At 39.3% G+C, this 23,688-nt stretch overlaps 1 protein-coding gene across 4 annotated transcripts in view; it reads left to right on the top strand.

Moving 5' to 3' along the window:
• Positions 1-23,688, top strand: part of LOC129168645 (disks large homolog 4) — an 89,110-nt gene that overhangs the window by 13,372 nt on the left and 52,050 nt on the right. The window contains exon 1 of one of the 4 annotated variants that reach the window (XM_054754122.1): positions 17,261-17,552. The exons of 2 other annotated variants lie outside the window; for them this stretch is intronic. In XM_054754122.1, the coding sequence (XP_054610097.1) occupies positions 17,448-17,552 (105 nt within the window). In that variant the 5' untranslated portion in view covers positions 17,261-17,447. Of the gene's footprint in view, positions 1-17,260; positions 17,553-23,688 lie in introns of those variants that run through there. One more of the 4 variants, XM_054754121.1, reaches the window with a different exon arrangement.

Raw genomic sequence — 23,688 nt, 5'->3', positions numbered from 1 at the left:
CATGTACCGGTATAGACATGCAGAGGGAGTACAACTCTAGCAGACTTGTTGATTAGGGCATTAGGAATCCATCTATGCAGATGGTTTATTCCACATTTCCTATACAGATCGAAACACTCCATATTAACGTGTGTGTGTACCTTTGTCAGGATATGCAGACATATGATTAGATTAGATTGAACTTTTTTTTTTTTTTTTTTTTTTTTACAAACAAAAACATTTGTCCTAATTTTTTCAAGGGTTCATGACAGTTTTATGATTAGGGTCGTCCCATCACCACAAGCAAAGCCCTGCATTTATTTTTTAAATTATTAATATTAACTCATATTTCCTTTATTGATCCTTTTGTTTTTTAATTTTGATTTCACATAATGTTATGTTCATTTTGTTCAATTCTATTCTCCTATTTTGTTTAAAAAAAAATTATATGATTTGTTTTCTATTGTAATAACTTTCATCAAGAGTATAAATAATCATTTCATTCAAAACAAATTCACATTCATATAGTTTTGTTTATTAATAGCTTCTTGTTTTTGTTTTATTTGTATTACACAGGCTGTCATTGTAATAAGTAGACACAAATATTAAGGTAGTTGTTTTGCATATTTTTAATTATGTTAATAATAGTAATAATACTACAGTCATCCCTTGTTTACTGCGGTTCATTGGTTCCAGGCCCAACCATGATAAGTGGCATGATAATAACATCCATATAGTCACCTTTATATTCGGATGACCCAATATAGTAGATATAATCAGAAAAAATAAGCCGTTTAAGGCATAAATTAAATTCATGCCCTGTGTGGAGGACAGGATGTGACTTCGGGGGTTCAGAGTTGAATTTTAGCTTGTTGTGGGTTACTGCTGCAACAGTAGCCCATGCTATTATTTATGATTATGTTATTATTAGGGCTGTCAAAAATAACGTGTTAATGGCGCCAACTAATTTATTTCATTAATTATGTTACATTATTTATTGTAATTAAGGCGTGCGCACCAGAGCAAGCACGCCTCTCTGTTATGACGGCAGACGCAAGCGCAGTGCAGCGTCCCCGCACAGTCACACACAGTCTGACGCTCTTTTACAACTTCATTCTGACCTGAACACATCAACAGTATATACTCACACACGTCTCTAGCCCGTTCGTCCTGGGAACGACACTTCCTCATTCTCCTTACAAGAACACGAGATGCATTCAGGGACACTCTGAACATCACAAAAACGGCTTTATAATGCATGTGTGTGTGTGTGTGTGTGTGTGTGTGTGTGTGTGTGTAAATAAATGTGTGGATATTCTTATCACTCACTTTGTAACTCTTAATTCGGATGTACAATTTGCTACATTTATCATCTTTCCGCTATCTTTCGGTTAATTAAATACAGTAAAAAATGGGCATATTTCAGACATAGTTGCTAATGATGATTAATCGTGATTAATTCATGATTAATCTGATTAATCTGCTTAAATGTTTCAATCATTTGACAGCCCTAGTTATTATTATTGAGCCTGTTGTGAGATCATTTAAACCTGCAATAAAAGCCTGTTGCGACAATCAAGTCCAGTACTTGTGTCACCGAACAATTACTGACACCAAGTGACCAATGTAAAATGCTACATTCATAATTTGAAAGCCACTCCTTAATTCCTTCTATATGCATTTAGTCATTTTTATGCTTGAAAATGCTTAGTTAAAAATAAGCCAAATTTGCTTAGGTATGCATGTTTTTCTTTTTTACAACTAGGCAGTATTCAACCATGAAGCAGCACGATTTATAATTACCTTTTTGTAACTTATAATTACCTAATCAGTATTATATTTTACATTATCTTTTTTTTTCCTTTGGTGCATAAATGTATTTGTCTGGGTAAACAGAAAAATACAGAATTGCGTATGAAGAGTGTGAAGATTAAAAGTTGAACAGTAAAATCACCACCTATATTGTTTTGGTAAAAAGGCTAAACAATGTTAGATATACAGTACTTAAAGACAAATCCTTGTTTTATTACGAGCTATTAGTATCAAATTTTCAGATTCCTTTCTTTACATTTTGCCTTCTTGCTCTATTTTTCACATTTTTGATGGGTTTTGTGGTTTAATTTTATTTCTACAATGTGCCATGGGCTTCTAAACAAGCTGCGGGCTGTAAATGGCCCTCGGGACGCACTTTGGACACCCCTGCTGTATGTTAATTCAGTATATCTGTTGTATGCAGTTGTATTCTGTTGTATATTTTTTATGTGTGTGTCCTCCCTTGGCTCGTTGCAGTATACTGTATGTCTTTAATGAGTCTACCGTGTTGTGAATGAGTGTGTATGTTTACATGCATGTTCGTAATGTATGCCTTGTTTCCCCACCCACTGATTTAATTACAGTTTAGTGTTATAGTCAGAGTTGAGCACATGTCAAAGACTTTCGTAAGGACCATGGTACACCAGTAAATCCTCAGGGGGCTGACTGCAACATCTCAGAGGGGTTGGATTTCAGGATGCCACAAGAGAGCAAAGAAGGTCTTTAGGGGTGAGAACAAAACCAGTGAGACTCCAGAGAGCATGGCTGCTTGGTTGAGTGAGCACAGCATTAGGTTGAACATGGACGTATATTTTGGCAATAGAGATCTGTGAAATGAGAGAAAACGATGATGTTCAACATTGTTTGATAGTTGAGTCTTCATCATTATCTAAACGTGATGCTATCTCCATCCATCCATCTATTTTCTATACCGCTTCTCATTAAGGTCGTGGGGGCATGCTGGAGCCTATCTCAGCTGACTTCGGGCAAGAGGCGGGGTACACCCTGGACTGGTCGCCAGCCAATTGCAGGGCACATATAGACAAACAACCATTCACTCTCACATTCATACCTACCTAGTCGCCAATGAACCTAACATGCATGTTTTAGGAATGTGGGAGGAAACCGGAGTACCCGGAGAAAACCCACGCACGCACGGGGAGAACATGCAAACTCCACACGGAAATGCCCAAGGGAGAATCGAACCCAGGTCTTCCCGATCTCCAGACTGTGACTGTGTGGCCAACATGCTGTGATGCTATCTCTTGCCGGTAAATCAGCAAAAAGTATAGGAATTAGTAGTTCCGATGGTGTCTCCCACCGTAATCTCCCGCTTTAATCATTTTGGATCAGGAAGTGACCATATTTGAACAACAGGAGAAATAAAAATCAACTCAGCTACAGTATGAATAACGTTTCATCAGAACTAGGGATGCACCGATCGACATTTTTCACTTCTGATCCGATCCCCAAAGCTGAGTTTGGATTTCTGCCGATACAGATACCAGAGCTCTGTTTGCTTTAATATGCAACCACGGCAAAAGAATATCAGCAAATTTACCTTAAAATTAACACAGCTGTCTCCACACATGCAGTGCCGCGCACGCACACAAGCGCTCGGCTTGACGCGAGCACGACTTCAGAGGCAGTTGGATATCTACAAAACACAAAACAGGGTCGCTATATTATCAGTGCTGTACAGTATTTTATATGAGGCTGTAATAAACTGTAGAGACCCGGAAAGTTGGTGTTGTGTAGTTGTCTGACTAAACTGGGCAGGCAGAGCATTTGTGTGTGTGCGTGTGTGTTTGCGTGCGTTCTCTTGCGTACTCTTTTGGCTATGTTTGCTGACAACATTAAAGCACAGACGAGGCTCATGGATCGAAAAATAACCGCGGGGGTATCGGCAATTTACGACAGAGCTTCCGATAGAGCTGCAGCGATTCATCGTTTAATTTGATTAGAAAAAAGATTGACTTCTATTTTGTTGCTCCGATAATTCATTTGAGTGTAACTCTTAAAAATTTATAAAATGAGGACCACATGGCTGGAACTTAAACTGGCAGCTCCTGCAATAGAGGGCACATGACAGTGGCGGTGGCGGTGTGGTTGGCATGGTCTGTGTGGCGGGGAACAGCGGAGAATGGCGATGGCGAGAGATGGCTCAAAAGGAAAACAGCAAGGTGTGGTTTATTTTAACTATGTTCCCTAAAATACGTGTCGAGGCTATAAGATGCATTTTATCCGATTACTCGATTAATTGAACAAACTAGTCGATAAATTACTCAACGGCTAAAATAAACGATAGCTGCAGCCTCAGTTTCAAATCCAAATTATGTTGGTATCGGAAACAGATTCTGGATCAGATCGGACCCATCCCTAATTTTACTCAAAATGGAAACATTATTTTAAATGAAGTGATAAAAGCCGTTTAAAAATGATTAGAGTTAAACTGTGTTGATGTCGGTGTTGACTCAAAAGTTAAGCATGTTTAAATTCCTATTTCATGAGCATCAGTTCACTTGCGTCATCTCCAGACCCAACCCCCCCACCAAAATGATGCATATGCTGCTCAATTTAGCAACAAAACCTCTATATTTCACTCAAAATGTCACTTTTGTACAAACAGTAGAGGTTTTCAAAGTGTGGCACAGTGAGCTTTCCTTCAGAGAATATAATGCAGTTGGGGTCTCCACTGCTCCTCCCCAAAAAGAGTATTACGATCATATATGGTACCATTTTCTGCTCAACCCAGACAGTTTACACTCACTAAAACAAGTAAAAATCAATTACATTTTCCTCCACTATTATTGAGATTACAGGGTTTCCACTACATGTAATGGATCATGGTGGGGTGCCACAGCTCAGTAAAAGCCGCCACACCTTGGAAATTAGTTTTTTTTAATGTGAAAACAATGTTAAGTAATACATTGTATGAATAGACATGTTATATCAAGGGTGCCCATTAAGGCAATCGTGGATGTAGTGTTGGTCGCGTGTCACCTACATTATAACCGTCACTTTGTAGATCAGTTAGCTGACATTAAGCCCCCTCCTGATTTGCGGGATAAAAAAAAAAGTGGAGAACAGAGCCACACACGGATAATGCAACTTTCATCTTTGTTATTCCGATTACGGATAAACCAACTCAGTGGCGAGATGCCAATATCTATAACAAAATGTATCCGTTTTCTGGTAGCGGCTACTTATTAAAAAAAAAAAAAAAAAAAAAGTCAATTGTTTCATGGCTGTGCTTCGCATCATGAACTCTACTAGTATACAGTAGAAATGTGTTTTCTCCAAGTTTGTTTGTTAAACTACTATTTCACACTGATTTGGAAAATACGCCCATTGCTGAAAGCTTTTTTATATGTTGCCTTGACTACGGCTGCACTGTCTTTTGCATAATCCTTTTCATTTCTCGTATACAATATCTGTAATGTTGTATAGCAAATGCTAACTGGACGGAATACATGATGAACGGTACGTAGCCATTTTCACTGACATATTACAGAAACAACTATTGAGGAATTATGTGTATCTGTTGGCACTTGACAGATAAGGAGTGGAAGAAAGGGCAGAGAGAAATGCATTTAAAAGTCAACTAATGCAATTGTTGTTCAAGTCTGTGAAAACGACCCTAATGTTGACATTATTACCGACTGTAAATTTCAAATTTAAAAAGAAATTCTTGCCACAGCAACGCAGCAGAGCCCACCGCCACAGCTTCAAAACAATCCTAGGGGAAACCCTGGATTATCTTATCAGGTTTGAAACATGTTTTTCTTATTTTTTCTCAAACTGCTGCGTCTCCACTCAAGTCTTCTGTAGCCTCCCATGGGAATAAGCTATTTTACTGATCATTAAGTAGGCACACTATTACTTTTTTTACAATGCTACTGTATTCCTTGTCTGCTGTGTTCTTTATGATAAGTTGATGTGTATTGCAGGCTGAGGTTGAGGGTTGATGATGCATTTGAATAAGTTTGGGTCCTGGGGCTGAAAAAGTTTGGGAAACCCTGTACAGACAGACGAGCGGATACAGATTCCCATTACGTGCAGTTCACATAACCACAATACTACGCAAAAGTAGTCATTTTTCTTATTTGTCAAGCGCGGCGTCACAACACTGTGTTGTCATTTTACAACATGACGCTTTACAGTATTTGTGAACCAACATTTTACGCCTTTCCCTTTTTCTTGTCAAAAACTGACCAGAAGTGATGTTTGGGCATGCATCTAGCTGTTACAGTGTTACATTCTCATAAAGTGCATTATACTGCATGTCTGATGATTAACACATTGATCCACCCACTATGATGAGAGAGCAGGGCTTATGTGAACACGACAGTACAGTATTTTCTCAAATAGTGCCTTGCGCTCTATTAGATGCCATGCCTGTGTGTCAACTTCAACACAAACGTCACACCTCAAAGAAAAACTACTGCTGTGTTTGAATTTGTGCACTTCCACACTTCCGCTTAGCATTCTGAGTGCATAAATGCGTTCACACATGTTGCACTCAACACAATCGGGAGTACAGGGAGGTTTCCCGACGGGCCGATCAATAATGTGCCGATTTACGGACATTTTATGTTTTTAATTTGCTGTGCCTTGCCTTGGTAACTATGGCAACAGCTGAGACATAACAAAACACACAGGCTGATTTGGTACAGCCAGAGCCACCCCTCCCTATACACGAACAGCAAGTGCTGTGCGGAGGGCCCCACAATCCATGGAGCGGGGGGGAGCCCATTTTGTGCAAGGGGTCCGTATGTGCAAAGGATGCGCATGACACGTGCATGCAGCATCAAGTCTGTCCCTAATTAGAGAATAAAATGGTAGAATTCACCCACCTTCCTCTCAGTCATAATATATATACACATATACATATATATATATACATATACATATATACACATATACATATATATATATACACATATGTATATATGTACATATATATATATACACATATGTATATATGTACATATATATATATACACATATGTATATATGTACATATATATATATGTATATATATATATATATGTACATATATATATATACATATATATATATACATATATATACGTATACATATATATACATATATATATACGTATACGTATATATATATACATATATATATACGTATACATATACACACAGTATATACATACATACAGTACATACATATTGCACAGGCTTGTGCAAAATTCTAAATTGGGAATTCATATTCAGTTCATTTGAAGAATTTGAATTGAATTGGCTCCACTTCACAGGATATTCAACTGGAATTTGAATAGGAATTACAGGAAGTGGAATTAAATTAATTGCAATTCAGAGAAAGCCCTTATATCCAAGTAACAAGAAGACTTTGTCAGGTTGAACAAAGGTTTTGGCTTAAATACTAAAAATTTCCCTCAATTCTGAATAACTTTCAATATTATTTTCATTTGAAAATGAACAAATGACAAAATTGTGGTAAATGTAGTAAGTGTAATAAGTTCTTAATTTATAGGGTAACATTGTTGCATCTACTTATATACTTATATACTTATTATTTATATTATTTATTATTATTATATATTATTTATATTTATTACTTATTATTATTATTTTGACTACTTGGGGGAAAAGTAAAGCATTCTGGGAAGTGAAGCATTTTTCCACTATTTTTCATAATTCAAAGGTTGCATGCATGAAATGAAATTATATGTAATTAACATATAATGTGTACATAAGGTTCATAATCAATGATCCCTCTAAGCTGCGAATGAGAAAGGGCTACTCTGAGCCAGTTTTCTGCATGAAAAGTGTGGACTAAATGACTGGCTTCACCGTGCAAACGGTACTTTTTTTGGTATTATGTTATTTTTATTATTTTAGACAAAACTAAACAAACAGCAGAGGTGGCATCATTTTCAAGCACATTTCCAGAACGACATAGTGCCAGAACAGGCTGCTGCAAAACAAAGGAAATAAGGAAATAAATGTATACATAATTAACAAAAAATGGTTAAAGAGAAAAGTAATGGAAATGAAACGATAAACTAGGCGTTTCCTACAAGATTCAAATCATTAATTGGACGTGATAGTTCCACAACTTTTTTTCCTCTGACGTGGACAAAAAAAAGCTACATTGTGAAATACGCCTTGCCGACCTTTTGAACCCACTCGTATATAGTACAAAATACCACAGAATGGAAGTTGGACTACCTCGAGTTCTCAGGTGTTGGACAGATGTGATACTACAAGTGTGCACGTCTGATGGCGCTCACAGAGGTCAATGCTCAGGTCGTTTGTGTGTATGCTCAGACACTTGAAAAACTAGAGGGAAGATTGTTCATAATAATATTTGTATGTAATATGTTAAACAGTCATGTCTGGAATATACTGACTGTAAAGCATAATTATGGAAATCAAAGTCAATTCAAACTCATGGAACTGAATTGGAATTTGGGAGACAAAAGGAAGCCAAACAATTCAGGAGTGACCAGAAAATACATTTCTGCTGAAAATGAGTTGGAAAGAAAGTTTTACCGTGGATTTATTTATGAGGAACAAAGCAAGGGAAAAAAATAAAACAAATGAATGGAGATCTACCCTTCAGAGAGTCAGGGACATGGGCCATAAGCTACTCGCATACAGTACTACATATATACAGTATTATTATGCGTTATAATTAGTAGAGTACATGTTTTACTGTAAAATCTATTTTAAAAATAAGTGTCTTTATGTATTCATGGAAAAAAAAGATACTAAATTAAGAGCCTATAGTACCTCTAATAGACACCTAGTGCTATCTGCAGTTCAGTAAATAAACGCCTCCGATAATAAGGACGTAGTTCCTACAGTGTTTTCCAGGTGTCAATGTGCAGCATACAGTAAAAAATTCAACTCGTCAACATCTGGCGGCTCTCTGTTTATCTTGTTAGCCAGAAAAGCAAAGCCATGGGTGACCAGTCTGGTAACACGCTGTGCTCACTCTGTGCCAAGCTAAAGCTAAATCAGCGGTAGCCTGAGCCTCTTTTTTGCTGCATTTCATCAGAGATGGCTTGCAAAGAAAACAAAAAACTTCACACTGACTTTGTTAAACCTGGCAGTCTATTTTTTTTCACCTCTTCCTCTGGAACACACAGCACATTATTCTTCAGTCGGAAACATTGTAACATACTACTGTATTGATGCAAAGTGTTGTGTTGCACGTGTGTGATGACTGTTGGGCCATGAATCGGTGCTTTGTGCCACCTGGTTAATAATTATTGTCCTTATGGAAAACGAAAAGTTAAAACCACAGGGAGTAGGTGGGTGGGTAGGTATTATGTAATGATTAGCAATGTGCTGCCCACTGAGGGGAATGAGTCGTCACGGTCATGCTAGAAAACTTACACAATCCCACAATGCAAACCTCATATCTTATCCATATATACTGAGCTGCAAAGACGCCCCCGGGCAAATATATTCTCTAATGCACTGACTGACTCGCTTTGACCACCATCGACTGTGATCAGCACATCTCATTACAGGATGGAAGTGAATACAAGGCTGCAGTTGCTACAGCAAATGCAGCAAGGTTATGCCAAGCATATAATCCAAATACAAAACAACACAACATCCAGAGCCAGCTGGCTCATTACACAATATAGCATGCTGCAGCCGCCAGGAGGCACCACAAACTTGGAAAAAAATGTACCTTTAATATAATTATATTGTACAATAGGCTCAAGCATACCCCCGCGACCCTAATGAGGATTAAATTCATCCATCCATTTTTTATACCGCTTCTCCTCTTTAGGGTCGCAGGGGCATGCTGGAGCCTATCCTGACTTCGGGCGACAGGCAGGGTACACCCTGGACTGGTCGCCAGCCAATGGCAGTGCACATATAGACAAACAACCATTCACACTCACGTTCATAGAGTCGCCAATTAACCTAACATGCATGTTTTTTTTTGGATGTGGGAGGAAACTGGAGTACCCAGAGAAAACCAACGCACGCACGGGGAGAACATGCAAACTCCACACAGAAATACGCAAGGGAGAATCAAACCCAGGTCTTCCCGATCTCCAGACTGTTGGCCAACATGATAACCACTAGACCACCGTGCGGCCCTCAAATTAAATCTTAAAATAGAAAAGATCAAATTGATTCAAACGTAAAGCAAAGCGCAATTACTATTAAGGCATGCCTCTCACCCATTTGGTTGTTGGGTTGGGGGGCGTGGTTTGTGGACAATGTTTCGGGCGCCCATGTGTTGGCGCCAAATAGGAGTTTCCTGTCTTCATACTCTTTCTTAAAATTGCTGGGTTGTCTTATAGTCAGGGTTGTCTTATACTGGAGTCAATTCGATACATTAAATATATATGTATGTTTTGTTGTAATGCGGTTGTAGTCTGCAGCGGTCTAGGACAGAGCCTTATTTAGCTACAGGAGAGAACAATATTACCATATGTCAGAAAAGACCAATTTGAAAATCGGTACCTTAGTAATGGACAAATTAACGTCATACAGGCAGACACTCTTATTTTAGATCTCATTAGATTATGCAGGTGTACCGAATGGACCTGTGACTGTGTCCTATGGTGACACATGATCTCAGGAGGGATTGGTATCAAGGCTGCATTACAGCGTGGAAAGACTGACAGGAAGCTTGTCATCTCGTGGCTGCTCTACAACGGACAGCTTTTGAAACGGGATGAAGCATGAGCTGACAGTCAGCAGTGATCTTCCGTCCATATTTTCTCATATCTTTTAAACCCTCAAGACGGGAGACAGCTGGCACAGGATGGACCACGTACTTTGGACAGCGCACGGCTGTCTACTTTAGCCTAGGAGGAAGGGCGGCAGAGACGGGGAAGGCGAGGTGACGGCTTTATAGAATTAGAGCGGCAGTTGCTGGGACACGTTCTTCAGAAGATCATCCATTAGGCCTTCGTGATTAGTCGAAATGTTCTTGTTTTTATTTGAGGTTGATGTTCAAATGGAACAATTTCACCCCGTGATACGCCGTCTATTTTAAAGCCTAGGTGCTGCAGCAACTGAAAGGAGAAAAATGAACGCAATGCAATTTTAGAAGGGCTTTTAAAAGTATTTTTGAGATATAACATGCGCACCATACCTCATGCATAATGCAGCGCTTCGGGTCATCACTATTGGTGATGACTCCATTCTGGCATGTAAAATTTACACAGCTGGGTGGTTCTGCAAGACACACAAGCAGGAATATGTGATGTGGAGTAGTATGGTTTGTGTGTGTCAGAGCAGCAGAGTGAGCTTTAGAGTGCTCCTGCTGCTTACGCCACGCGAGATGGTCGGTTTTTCTCATGTGACTGCAACAATCGTTTATCTCGGTTGAACATGTTGAACATGATAAAACTGCATTCTTTATAATACAGTGTGTCCTGTCTCATTGTTTGGGTACTTTACTGGTCACGGGTTAGCTTTGGCTTGAAAGATATGGTCATCTTGTGCACTTACTGGACGCTTCATTAGGTACACCTGCACAATCAAGTTGCAATAGAAGAGTGGCATCAAATGCCTCTGTTTAATTAACCACAGTCACAGTCTTGTAGTCGCCAGGTGCGTGGCCTACAAAAGCAAACAACCGCCAGGGTCTTTAATTAGCACTGGGTCAAAAGATGTTGGCATTACAGTTTTTGCTGATTGCTTACACACATTTTGTCAAATTTGGCTCGCGGTGTCAAAACTCCACACACAAGCAAGAAAAGACAGCGCTTGTTGGAAAACACCTCAACAGCAACACACGGACGTGTTTTACACAAAACACCGAAGTCAAAATATTTGTATTTAAACAGCTGGAAGCTACAGTATTTAGCAATAAAGAAAGCGAGTACCGTGCTGTTCAAAATCAAACAAATCAAAACAATGAAAAACAAATGTTTACTGTACAGTATTTAGCATGGGAGGATTTCAGTATTATGGATCCTGCCTTCTGTCTGGAACTGGCCAAAAAGCCTCATCCACATCGCAGATTACCAATCGACATCGCAAGTACCAGATGTGTTTTGCGTTTTCCCCAATGATAACCCGGCACTTTGTCGTTAAGTGTCAGTAATGTAGGAAACTATGTAATGTTCTGCAACAGCTGTGTTGAATAATTGCAAGAAAAGTGTAAAGCAGAAAATATGTTTACGCTATTGTGGCATTATGTTTTAGCTGTTGTTACAAGATGTTTTGGTTTTGAAGCTATGATCTAAGCGTTGGCTTTCTAGGTATAAGTCATTGGCAAAAACTAACAGCGGTGGCTGTAGGCAACCTCCGGACAAGGTGACCGTAGCTGCATTGGACCGAGAGTGCAGGAATTTTCACTGTCTAAAAACAGAGGATGTCAATTTCACAGTTTTAAATTTATTTTGCAGTGTGACTGACTGAGGCAAAAAGATACAATTCCAAAGTGGCCGCACCAGAAGGAGACATCCATTGTCTTCAAAGTGTCTGCCAACTTCTGGCTTCCAAGGATTCGTGTATTGTGCCTGCTCCCCTCAGGTCAAAGAAAAATTGGTATCTTCATTTGTCTTAGGGGTTACCATGGCAACACATCCAAATTATGCTCATAAATACCGTACCTCTTAGCGTCCTAGTTGACTGTGATAATTTAAACCTGACTATTTACAGTTGTATATATAGTTGTATATATAACAGTTACGTAGTGGGGGGAATCAATATATTCATTTTATTAGCAGTTAGCATGCAAACATAACTCATTTTTACCTTCAGCATAAATGAGCTTCAGCTTTAGCTATATACGCATGCGCTTTAAAATGTTGGTTGCTATGCTCCCGTTGGTGTGAAACTCATGCGCGTTTACAATGTTTACACTGAACTCACCAACGCTGTTATGAGCAGGTTGTTCCTTACCGCTACTACAACACTGGTTCTGTTGCTGCTGTGTTGTGAAATACATGTATTATTGTTATTGAAATGCATTTTCCTTTCCACTTTGTCTGCCCTCCAAATCATTATCATCATATAATTATTTTCACTTGTTTCCAATTCATACGTTATACTCTTTTCAGTTGATACCATGATGTGCCTCACTTGGCAAGTGCAAGTGGACTGTAAAGGTGAAAGGTTGGAAGTGCAACATATTCTTCCATCAGCAAAGTTATCCATCTGCACCTAAATGTAATGGGTTATATTCTTTGGCCCATGCCATGGCCATTCAATGAATGGGAAAGGAACAGCTCTCAGCATGATGCAGTGCAATTTCAGTACATCAACCATAATAAAAACATTGTTAAATTATTACCTGTCTGACCGTGTCGGTAAAACACTTCACCTTTTATCTATGTTTATACAACTATTGGATCTCACGAGATTGAGCACAAACATAAGTTGTATTGTATGAAGTTAAAGCAAACAAGTCCAGTTCAGTGGTATGTAGGTTTTGTTATTAATTTGCTCTAAAAGGCCCGACGAAAACTGAAATGTACAAAAACCAAAGCTATTTTTCCCACAGCAAACAATGGAAATCCAACTAAGCAGCTCCAGACACCCTAAAATATGAACAAAAATACGTTTTTGAGAATAATTATAGTTTTACATGCAGAAAATCATGTGAAATAATTATAAATGGCTGAATGATTATAAATGAACATATAACACGCCTTTTGACCTTTATTGAAGACTCGTGTTGGCGAAAACGGCGAGGAGCGACGCGGTCCACCCGCGTCGCTCCTCGCAGGGCAGGGAGTGATGACGTAAGGGGGGGGGATCCCCACACCAACAACAACTTCTCGGGATACCGTAGTGTTGTGTAAACTAAGCAGCATGAGATTGTGTGTTGGGTGTGTGATCCAAGACGGCCGAATAAACAAGCAACGCTTACGTAGTCCATCCACATCGTTATTAATGCTACAAGATCCAACCTGACAAAGGGTAAAATACTTCGTTACAATATATAACAAATAGTAAAAGAACTGAGGCAAAAATTTAGGCAGAAATTTTCATCAAAAACCGAATCATACAAAAATGGGGGCATTCGAAAATGCAGGTTTGACTGTATGTGACACACAGGCCAGTAAAGTAACCTTCAGGAAGCTATCATGGTGAATCCTGTCAGCACAAACAGCTTGCTACTTCTCATTCGCTGTGTATTTGAGAAAATTCCACCGTGTCTCATCGGTGTCACATGGAGCACCTGTTTCCCCCCCCACCCACTTTTGACGGAAGCAGTCATTCCATAAATATGGTGATCTGAACGGTGTTGGCAAGCGGACCATTTGTTAAACGTCTGCTACCCCCCTGCACATGTTGTCATGGAAACACTCCAGCTCTTTTAGGGTTCTCTCTCACTTGCTTTCACACAATGCAGCACTGCCATGTTCACGTTATACGGTGGAATACCACAGCTTGAAGGTGGCTGCCGTGCTTTACATAAAGCTGAGGTAGAGCAGGGAAGTCGCCGACTGTAACAGATCGGCTTGTCGCGAGTCAGAGAAAACAGTCAATATGTGACAACATGAGGGTGAAATGGGGACGTAAAAACAAAAAAGGGTTACTTCTTAAAAGGTACAGGGGCGTCTGTAATCAAATTAGGTCATGTCCACACAAACAAGATACAAAGAAGAAATATTTGGTGTTTGTGTTTGGTCTTTTGTTCACATCCAAACTGCATTTTTAGTATCCTTTCATATCACATTGGGTGAATATTTCAATGTGTTAGTTTTGCATTGTGTTCATTTTAATTTAAAGCGCCGTATATTTAATTAATTTAATGAACTGATATACCATTGGAATGTTTTTTTTTTATTTTTTATTTGGCATCACAGAATTTCATTCATTCCTTGGGTGATGTTTTAAGTAAAATTGTAATATTTGTAACTGTCATACAAGTACATGTGGCCCTCGGGTTGTGTACGAGTTCCGGTCCTAGACTGTGTTGTGAGTCGAATTTTGGTGTATGTGGGATCTTTTCCTACTTTATAGCCAACAGCTAAGTCACTCACACTGTACACAGAACACATGAGGGACATAAGATACATAAAAAAATGAATCCAACAATAAAATGAAACAGTAAAGTAATATAATAATAAAAAAATAAAAAGTAACAAAAAATAAAAGCCAAAGTGCCTTTCCATCTCAATAATAGGACCACTACACTGCTTGATTATAACTGTCATTTTCACTGGAGCAGATCATTCACGTGACCTGGCAGTTACTGTATGCATAGCGATCAAGAGTTTTGTGATTTCCGAATGTCTGTGAAGATGACATGGGTCCTGACTGTGTGTGTGTGTGTGTGTGTGTGTGTGTGTGGCGTGTGGGAGGAGGACAGCTCTGTGCATAGAAGACATTTGAGTTTTCTGATGTAGTTTGGTGTATCGCCACAGAGAAAGCAAACCACACTTGAGCTAATCTTTCATCTGCTCAATAAGCTGAAGTCTCTCTGACATTTGCTTATGTCTCGAATGACGTTTCACATGATGCTGCTTTCAACTCCAAGTTTGGAGGCGCGCTTGTGCCTAAATTGTGCTAGTTTTGCAGCATTTGACCATTTGATTTATTACAGTGTCATTGTGTTTTATGGAGATGTATGTGCTCCTGCAGTTGTGTTAAGCGGATGATTGGCAAATGAGTTGTCACTATGCTGTGTCTCCTTAGTAACTTTTTCCATTTAGAAGTGTGTGTGTGGATCTCATGCAAAGAGAAACTGTGGAAAATAAGTGGAACCACCAGTGTGTGATTTTGAAGAAAGTACCTCATGCAGGTCTATTACTCATCATGGCAAGCTCACTCACAGTGAACACTCACCGCCAGAGCCCCCGCCTCCTCCATTAGAATGCATTAACTGCTGCAATCTAGGACCGAGTTTTGTCTTTAACAAAGCAGTACCCATGGTAACCGATATGTGGGTTGAAAAAGTCATCTTGTGGGTTCTTACGTCATGAGAAGAGATCTAAATGATGAGATGGGAAGGTATCATTAGGCTATAACACACACACACACACACCATAATTAACACATCATAATTCATATTCACTTTATCATCCAGGTGGCTTACCTACCCTCTAACACTAACAGACAGACTGCTTGGTCTGGATATTTAACTAGAAAGAACATTTTATGGCAACTACCTTGGACATTGACCTCCTTTCACAGGCCCGCAAGTCTTTTTTTTTTTTTTTACTGCATGCTTCTCAGGATATCCCAGCCTTTCTTGGGAGAGTGTAGTATTGGACTTTTTTTTCTTTTTTTTTTTACTGTTGACGTCACCTGGGAGCATCGAGCCCAGCGCCGCAGTCGGTCCTGAGATGAATGCACAATATTTAAATGTAACCTAGCTGGTTCTCTCACTCCACCCTGTGGGCTCACCATGCCAGCACAGTCACATGCAAAACACACATGCAGTAAGTCCAAATCACGTTAAAACTATACACCAAGTCATCAGTTCCCAGTATCTTCAAATGTAGGGCTTAACCAAACCAAAAATTACTGAAAAACAAAAAAGAGGGTTTTAATTGATTAATTATTGACCTATTTATTTATTTATCATACTTATTAAGGGTGTTTTTACAGAACAAATACAGTCTTGCTACTAGTTAAGCTTGATGGAAACCATGGCATGGTACAGTTGCACTTGAAATTTGTTTATTTTCAAAATGTTCAAACTTTCAATAGATGGCCTTTGGGGCTGTTTTACATTAATTAAAATTTACATTAGAAAATGTTGAGTGAAACTGTATATACCTTTCTTGTCCAGAACTGTATCTAAAAAAAAACTAGCATTTTACTTTGAAAACAGCAATTAAACTCAAACCGTTTCTGAATATTTATTTTATATAATTAATAATTAAATGTAATGCTAGAAACGGCGATAGTATATTATGTTTAGTTGTCTTATTTCCTTACTGGCGAGTACCAGTGACTGAGTACTTTCAAGATAAACGCATAAAGCGTTTCAGTGCTATAACATCACTTAAGTGAGATGTCACTGTGTGCGAGTGTGAGCATGCAGCCTAATGCAGTGTGTGTGCGCGTGTGCTTGTGCAGACACTTTGGGACTCATTCATTAAAGGCTTGATGGCAACAACCTTAAGTGAGCATGCTAATGAATGACAGTGGGGTTCACCTCAATCACTAAAGTAGACACAAGAAGGCACTTTCAGCACCACAGACAGATCCTGCTGTATTTTCTACTCCGACAGGGGGCGCAGTCAACCCATTCGACATGGCTACAGCAAGCTAGCGTGTGAAATTGTTGTGATTTAAAAGAAAATACTCTTAATAGCAATCTTTTGGTTGTTTTTAACCAGTATGTAAGCAAAAACGGCTCTCTCGCTCTTCAATCCGGCTGCAAGTTTACTAGAAACTTTATGGTCAATTATTAGAAATAGTGGGAGCGGAAACGAAACAGGGGGAAAAGGGGGTGGGGGGTGTATGTCATTGATGCTTCCCTCGTTAAACCGCAATCAATAGGACGTCTTAAAGGCGACCAACATGCTCAAAGTTTAAAACGCGCTGACTAAGAAGCCCAGTTCCTTCACATTTCCACCGGCCATCGCGTCGGTTATTAACCCGCACCGACCACCTCCCTCTCCCCTACGTCCCCTCCGAGCTTCCGCGGCTCTTCGGTGATCTTATCGCGGCGGTGGCGGCGGACAGAGCAGCGGTGTGGATCTTTTGGACTGATGTCTCTGTCTAATATAAGGAATTTAAAGTGTCTCTCGCCGGTTATGTGCCAGTGTAAGGTCATCTGCAGCAACCGGACCCTGTCGCTCATGTTCGGGTGTAAGGTAAGGGTGAAACCCCGGGGTGCATGGTGCCGGATGCAGCCTGCACCAATGATAGATCATTTAAGAGGGAATGAATGCATTTAAGATATATGCGTTGCTTTATTTCTGGATTCACCTCACGTAGACCATATTGCTTGCTCATGGCTGCATGCTATACTACAGTATATTATCCTACATAGCAGCTCAGCTTCACTACGTTCCCTGCAATGAATGAAATCTCCATCACAGTAGGCCAGGTCCTTCAGGGCTAACCACGGCTCTTCATGCTGACTGGTCCACATTTAGGTTTACATCACAGCAGATATGGGGAACTACACTGCATGATTTTGACCTTGGGAAATGCACTTTGTCCAGCCCAGAGCCACTTAGATAGCCTTCATCACCAGGGAGAGCATATGAGAGGCTTTATCCCTCCTTGGAATCAGATAACTGGCGCGGTCCTCCTCTTGTCTCCATAGCCCAAGGAGGAATCTGCAGCAGGCAAGCCGCTTTATATCCGCAACAATGAATAACAGGCTATTATGTTTAGCTGTGCATTTGTAGTTTGAACTTTGACTCTGTGATAAGAAGGAAGCAGGAGGCTTTTTTGGTCAAAAATCCCACTTCTATAGGTGTTTCCAGGATGACATTCTTTTGGGCTTTGAGCATTTCTGTCCGACCACACTGGCTTAATCTGATCTTGATTTTTTTTGCAAAGCTACAAATAATGTGTGCTTTTATTCAGTTGTGACATATTAGTTCATTTTCTGTGTATTCACAAAATAAATGATTGAAGCAATAAAACAAAAAGCGCACAATACATTCTACCAACTGCTGCAAAAAACTACAGATGTCTCAACTGTCACACAAGTTGAAAACTGTACAACTGAAATGAATAACATGGTGACAATGGGGTCTCGCTGCTCTGAATGTAAGTCCGCTTTACTTCACTTCCAGTGTGTAGTTTTTCTTCTCTTAAAATTCCTTGTTGGGGCTTATTCTTTTGGAATAAGTGTCGCAACAAAGCTGCAGAAAGACAACATTTTTAAAAAAATGCTGGTCCAATCCCACGACCTCAGGGACATTAGAGTTTAAAGGCTCCACTGTACTCATTATGCACCCAGCAGCCTCAGTAGTCGCCCTTAAACAGATCGTGTCCAGTCTGTTGCGGTCCCATGGTGGGTTGTTATTGGTGCTACTTTATTTGACTGGGTCTTTTGGGACGTCATATATCAATAATATTGCAGTGTTAGTGTTTTCCTGTTACACACATCTCTTCCATTCCTTGTCTTTGCTGCAGATCTGTAAAAATAGCCATTAAAAAGGATCATGTACCCTTCCAAGGTTGCTGCATAACCTTTGTTGTTGAACACAGACTCTCAGTCATCTTAAATTCAGGATCGTAATTAAAAGGGTCTTTATGTGGCTGGAAGCATTGAGGAGTACTTTAATGGGCTCTCTTATGCTTAATGCTCATTGATGGCTGCACAAGGTTTAATGAAGATGGACCGTCTTGCTGAAGAGTGTCTTTCGGATACTGTACTGTGTGTCGCAAAGAAGTCAAAGGATAGAGTTTATTCAACAAAAGCTGAGCATTAATGCATTTAACGATTTATGACTCAGATCAGCGTGTCGTCATCTCCTATATCCAGATCAATGCTCACCTCACCCGTAGGATTGATTCAGGGCTATCGTTGCTGGAAAATGGGCCGCGGAGTGACCTGGTGTCAGACAAACACTGAAAAGACCAAGAGTTCATGAGGAATTAAATATCACAGTCTCGCTATAATGCGCATATGAATCACTGGATTGACATTACAGTGGAACTTCAGTTTTCATCTCTAATTCGTTCCAAAAGGTCAGATGAAAAGCGAAATATACAAAACCCGAAGCAATTATTTTGATATTTTTTTTCCAGAAACAACAACTAAAAACACCATTTTATAGAGAAGAATTATAGTTTTACGTGCAGAAAATGATGCAAATTACATACAAATGACGAATTAAATAGATGAACATTTAACATCACTTGTACCTTTTATTGAAGACTGTGGTTGCCGAACACAACAATGATTGGAGGGGACAGAGGAACCGGGCGGACGTTGTTTCACTTTAGTCTGTTACAAAGTTAACTTTAAAGATTGTCTGGTTAAAACTGTATACTTGCTCACTTGAGCTTTATTGTAAACTTCACAAGCAGGTACAATCGTCATTACCACACATTGGCCCAGCTCACTTTCCGTTATGTGTAGGGCTGCTACTAACAATTATTTTCTTAGTTGATTAACCTGAAGCTTATTTTTTGGATTATTCGAATAATTGGTTAGGCCCGAGGCGATCCGAATCAATGTGAACCAAGTTACAAGTGGTTTGGTCCGTAACATATCAGAAGAGAGGCAAAAATGTCGATCACTTCCAAAGAAAGCTGACGTGTGAATACCTTGTTTTACGTAAAAACACAAAGAAAGGAAGTAAGTAAGGAAGTAAGAAAGGAGTAAGGAAGGAGACAAACAGGGAGTTGTTCACCGTTCTGTGTGTGTTCTACGAACAAATAAACCTCAGCCACACACATAATAAAGATGATTACAGGATTCCCTGGCTGGAATCCATCTATAGCAGTGGTCCCCAACCACCGGGCTGCGGCCCGGTACCGGGCCATGGGTCATTTGGTACCGGGCCGCACAGAAAGAAAAAATAATTTCCATTATTTAATTTTTTTTTATGTTTTATTTTGAAAAGTGGCCGGATTCTCTCTGTTACATCCGTCTCACTTGACGCATGTCCATTGTGCGTGTGCTAACTTTATCTCATGCCGCACTGATAGACTACTACTGTATTTTTACCATTTTTCTTTCAACTCATATTTGGTCTCCAATGCTGATACTATGTGGGAATGCATAAAGGTAAGTTTGGATGACTTATTGAGTGCTAATGTGCACATTTGTCTCAAGTTAATTCATGCTAGCGCACTACCTTCTCCCACACACGTCAAACAGCGATGTAATAATCTCTTTCTGGAAAAACTTGGCTGGAACTTGAACTGGTGGATGGTGGGTCGGCATTCATTTTGTGCTTTTAATTTGATGTTATTCATGTCTTAGTTTTACACAATACCGGTCCGCGGGAGATTTGTGGGAACACAAGCCGGTCCGTGGGTCAAAAAAGGTTGGGGACCACTGATCTATAGTGTGCCAACTCTAAAAGAACCACTATTCGAGACAGTGTACAAAAACCGAGACATATTTTTGGCAATAATTTCTGTCAAACCGCGGTGTACAAAAACCGAGGTTCCACTGTATTACATTACAGCTTCATGTAGATCTGACCAATTTCATCCTTGCACCTGTCTATACACAGCTTCAGCTGTGACAGTAAGAGCAATGAGTGGCAGCACGTATTTATTGATGCAGTCCATGTCTGAGACTAAACCACGCAGGGTCACCTCTGCCTCCTTAACTTGTTCTTTATGCCTCATCTGCTATCAAACGCTACGGCTGTTCTGTGCAGGTTGTCAGAGCCCACTGGCACACTCACAGTGTTGAATCCCTAGAAATAAATCGCCCTTTATTTTTTCAAAATACAAACTAAGCAAAAACAGCCAACCTTTGACAAGGAGCTGTTGTATTAATAACGGTAAACAATATCCTGTGCTGAACTTGCACTATTTCAAAGGCCTTTCAATGGCGCTCAAATGTTTTCATTTGCTAAAAGGTCACAAGGACACAAACAGTTCATCTGCATAATAGTGAAAGATAAAACACATGAGCGGTGCAGAAATGGACATTTTAGAGCCTAGTGGACAGGTCATTAATTTTACATACAGTGGAACATCTGAGTCCAAACTCAATGGTGGACCTCTGATTTGTTGAAATTTTAATATACCATATGGACCTAAATCTAGAAAAATAGTCTGAAAAATGACAGCTCATCTTATATTCAACGTCTGGAGATTTACACATACAAACCAAGAGGCGGCGCCAGATGACTTTAGTCAGAGCTTTTCTTTCTGTCACTCACACACCAGTGACCTGGAGAGATGCACCTGTGACACCCACTGGGGAAAAAAGTATCTAAAAGGTTGGGCAACAACAGAGGAGTGTGATGTATGATGTTCATTTAACATGACGGTGATCAATCAAGCAGAGTCATCAAACAACTTTCGAGCAGCTAAGAAATATGATATCCTTTTTTTACTGCAATCTACAAATTGTTACTAAACTGACATTAATAACAATTTAAAAAAATATGACTTATGTGTTTTATTTGGTCTTAAAAATGTGTTTCAAAAAGTGGTTCTTGAAAAAGTGGGATCATCTTATATTTCGGTCAATACAGCGGTCTGTTCAAAACTGTCAACATCAGAAAATTCTAACAACTGTCACACAAGTGTAAAAGTGAAGTAGAGTAAAAATGAGTTGAGCGCTATTAATGTGAAGAGGTAAAAACAATACAACACTCGCCGTGAGACATCTGTAACGTCTCGTCCTTTGTTAGCATTTTTGGTGGAATTTTGCTGACGTTTAGTACGGTTTAGAGACAGATTTATTACCAACATTTTGGTAGACTTTCACTCCATCTTTGATTGCAACAGCCAATCACGTTTTTTTATTTGGCAACCTACCACACTATTCCACATACGCGTGATTCAGCATTCGCAACCCCGAAAGTTTGCATATTTCATCAAAAAATTATGTCTTCAATTTTTTCTCTCCAAAAATAGGCTGTTTTTTATTTTTATTTTGCAGAAATACCTCATTCACCCTAAGTTGGTACTAATTTATAAATATATGATAATAATGTACCACAAAAAACTTTAAAAAAACCCAATTTGGCCTAAAACATTTAGCCATGACTGTGTGATAGCAATATTTCTTTTAAGCACAACATCAAAGACAAACATATCGTTTTTATCGATATAGACTGTATTTGCGGTGTTCTCTTGTATCTTGACATGGAGGTCTGTCTCACTGCTGTGCGTGTCAGCACTCCTGAGCGAGGCTGCCGCCCCGCACCCCTCCGTGCTAAATCGGGCTAGATTCCAAACCCTCTTTGCGACATATTTTCTCAAAAGCGACTAGTAACAAATTTAGCTACTTTTTCTGGCGTCGTTGGAGAGTTTTCTGGTATGTGGGAACTTAAAAGTGAAAGTAAAGCTCCTGCTGCACACTGCATAGTGGAGATCCACGCATCCTTGAGGCGCGATGCCACCGAGGATCTCGCCCAGTTTTACACAGCGGGATCTCAAACGTAAATGTTTCTTAATATTCATTAACTACTCATTACACTCAAGCTTCATTGGGACTCGGTTACTTACCGTGTCTGAGAACATGTGATGGCAGAACGATGTGTGGTAAATAAAACAAGTAGTCCTAACTACAAGAAAAAAGGTGGAGGCTGGAGGCGAATCCGGATGTAATTATTACCCTGTCTACACTTTGAGAGGAACTAGCCCAGATAAATTATTACAATTATTTTATTTTGATGAAGTGATGGCAATTTTTAATTAAACTAAGAATCAAGTTTATTTATCGTTCTAAACGTAATGAAGGTCTTTTTACTCACTTTTGTCTCTTCTACAAGGTTCTGCTTTCTAAAAAAAAAAAAAATACTGTTCAAAGTAAAGTATTTCTGAGTTGCCGTTCAAAAATGTCCTCTTAAACAGGGACCTTCATTTCATATTTTGTTCTTTTGGTATTAGCTGAGGATTTCACCATAGCTAAAGATTTGTTATCAAGAAGATTGATGATTATATTTTACTTTTTCGATATTTACTTCAAAAAAAGAATGGAACAAATATATATATTATTTTAGCGGTTATTTTTCTGTAAGATTTTTTTAATTTTAATGAAACAACTTTGCACGCATATTTTAATTTGACTAAACACACTTTGTGGCAAAAATATGGGGATATACATCGTATATCGATATTCAACATAAATATATCGGGATATGAGTTTTGATACATATCGCCCAGCCCTACTCCGATTCCATTTGTTCATCGATCATCTTATCAATTATCATTCATTAGTGAATTAGTGAGTACCCATACATTTTATAGAAGCGGATGGTTCTGGACCTGAATCTAATCTAATATTTACAACAGCCACTCTTATTGAAATGTTGATCCAAAATTGGAAAACGTCAACGCAAAGCAAGT

Source organism: Dunckerocampus dactyliophorus, chromosome 16 (assembly GCF_027744805.1).
Source record: "Dunckerocampus dactyliophorus isolate RoL2022-P2 chromosome 16, RoL_Ddac_1.1, whole genome shotgun sequence".
Classification (NCBI taxonomy): Eukaryota; Metazoa; Chordata; class Actinopteri; order Syngnathiformes; family Syngnathidae; genus Dunckerocampus; species Dunckerocampus dactyliophorus.
The sequence above is the reverse complement of the archived record's forward strand: the minus strand, read 5'-3'. Positions and strand labels throughout refer to the sequence as shown.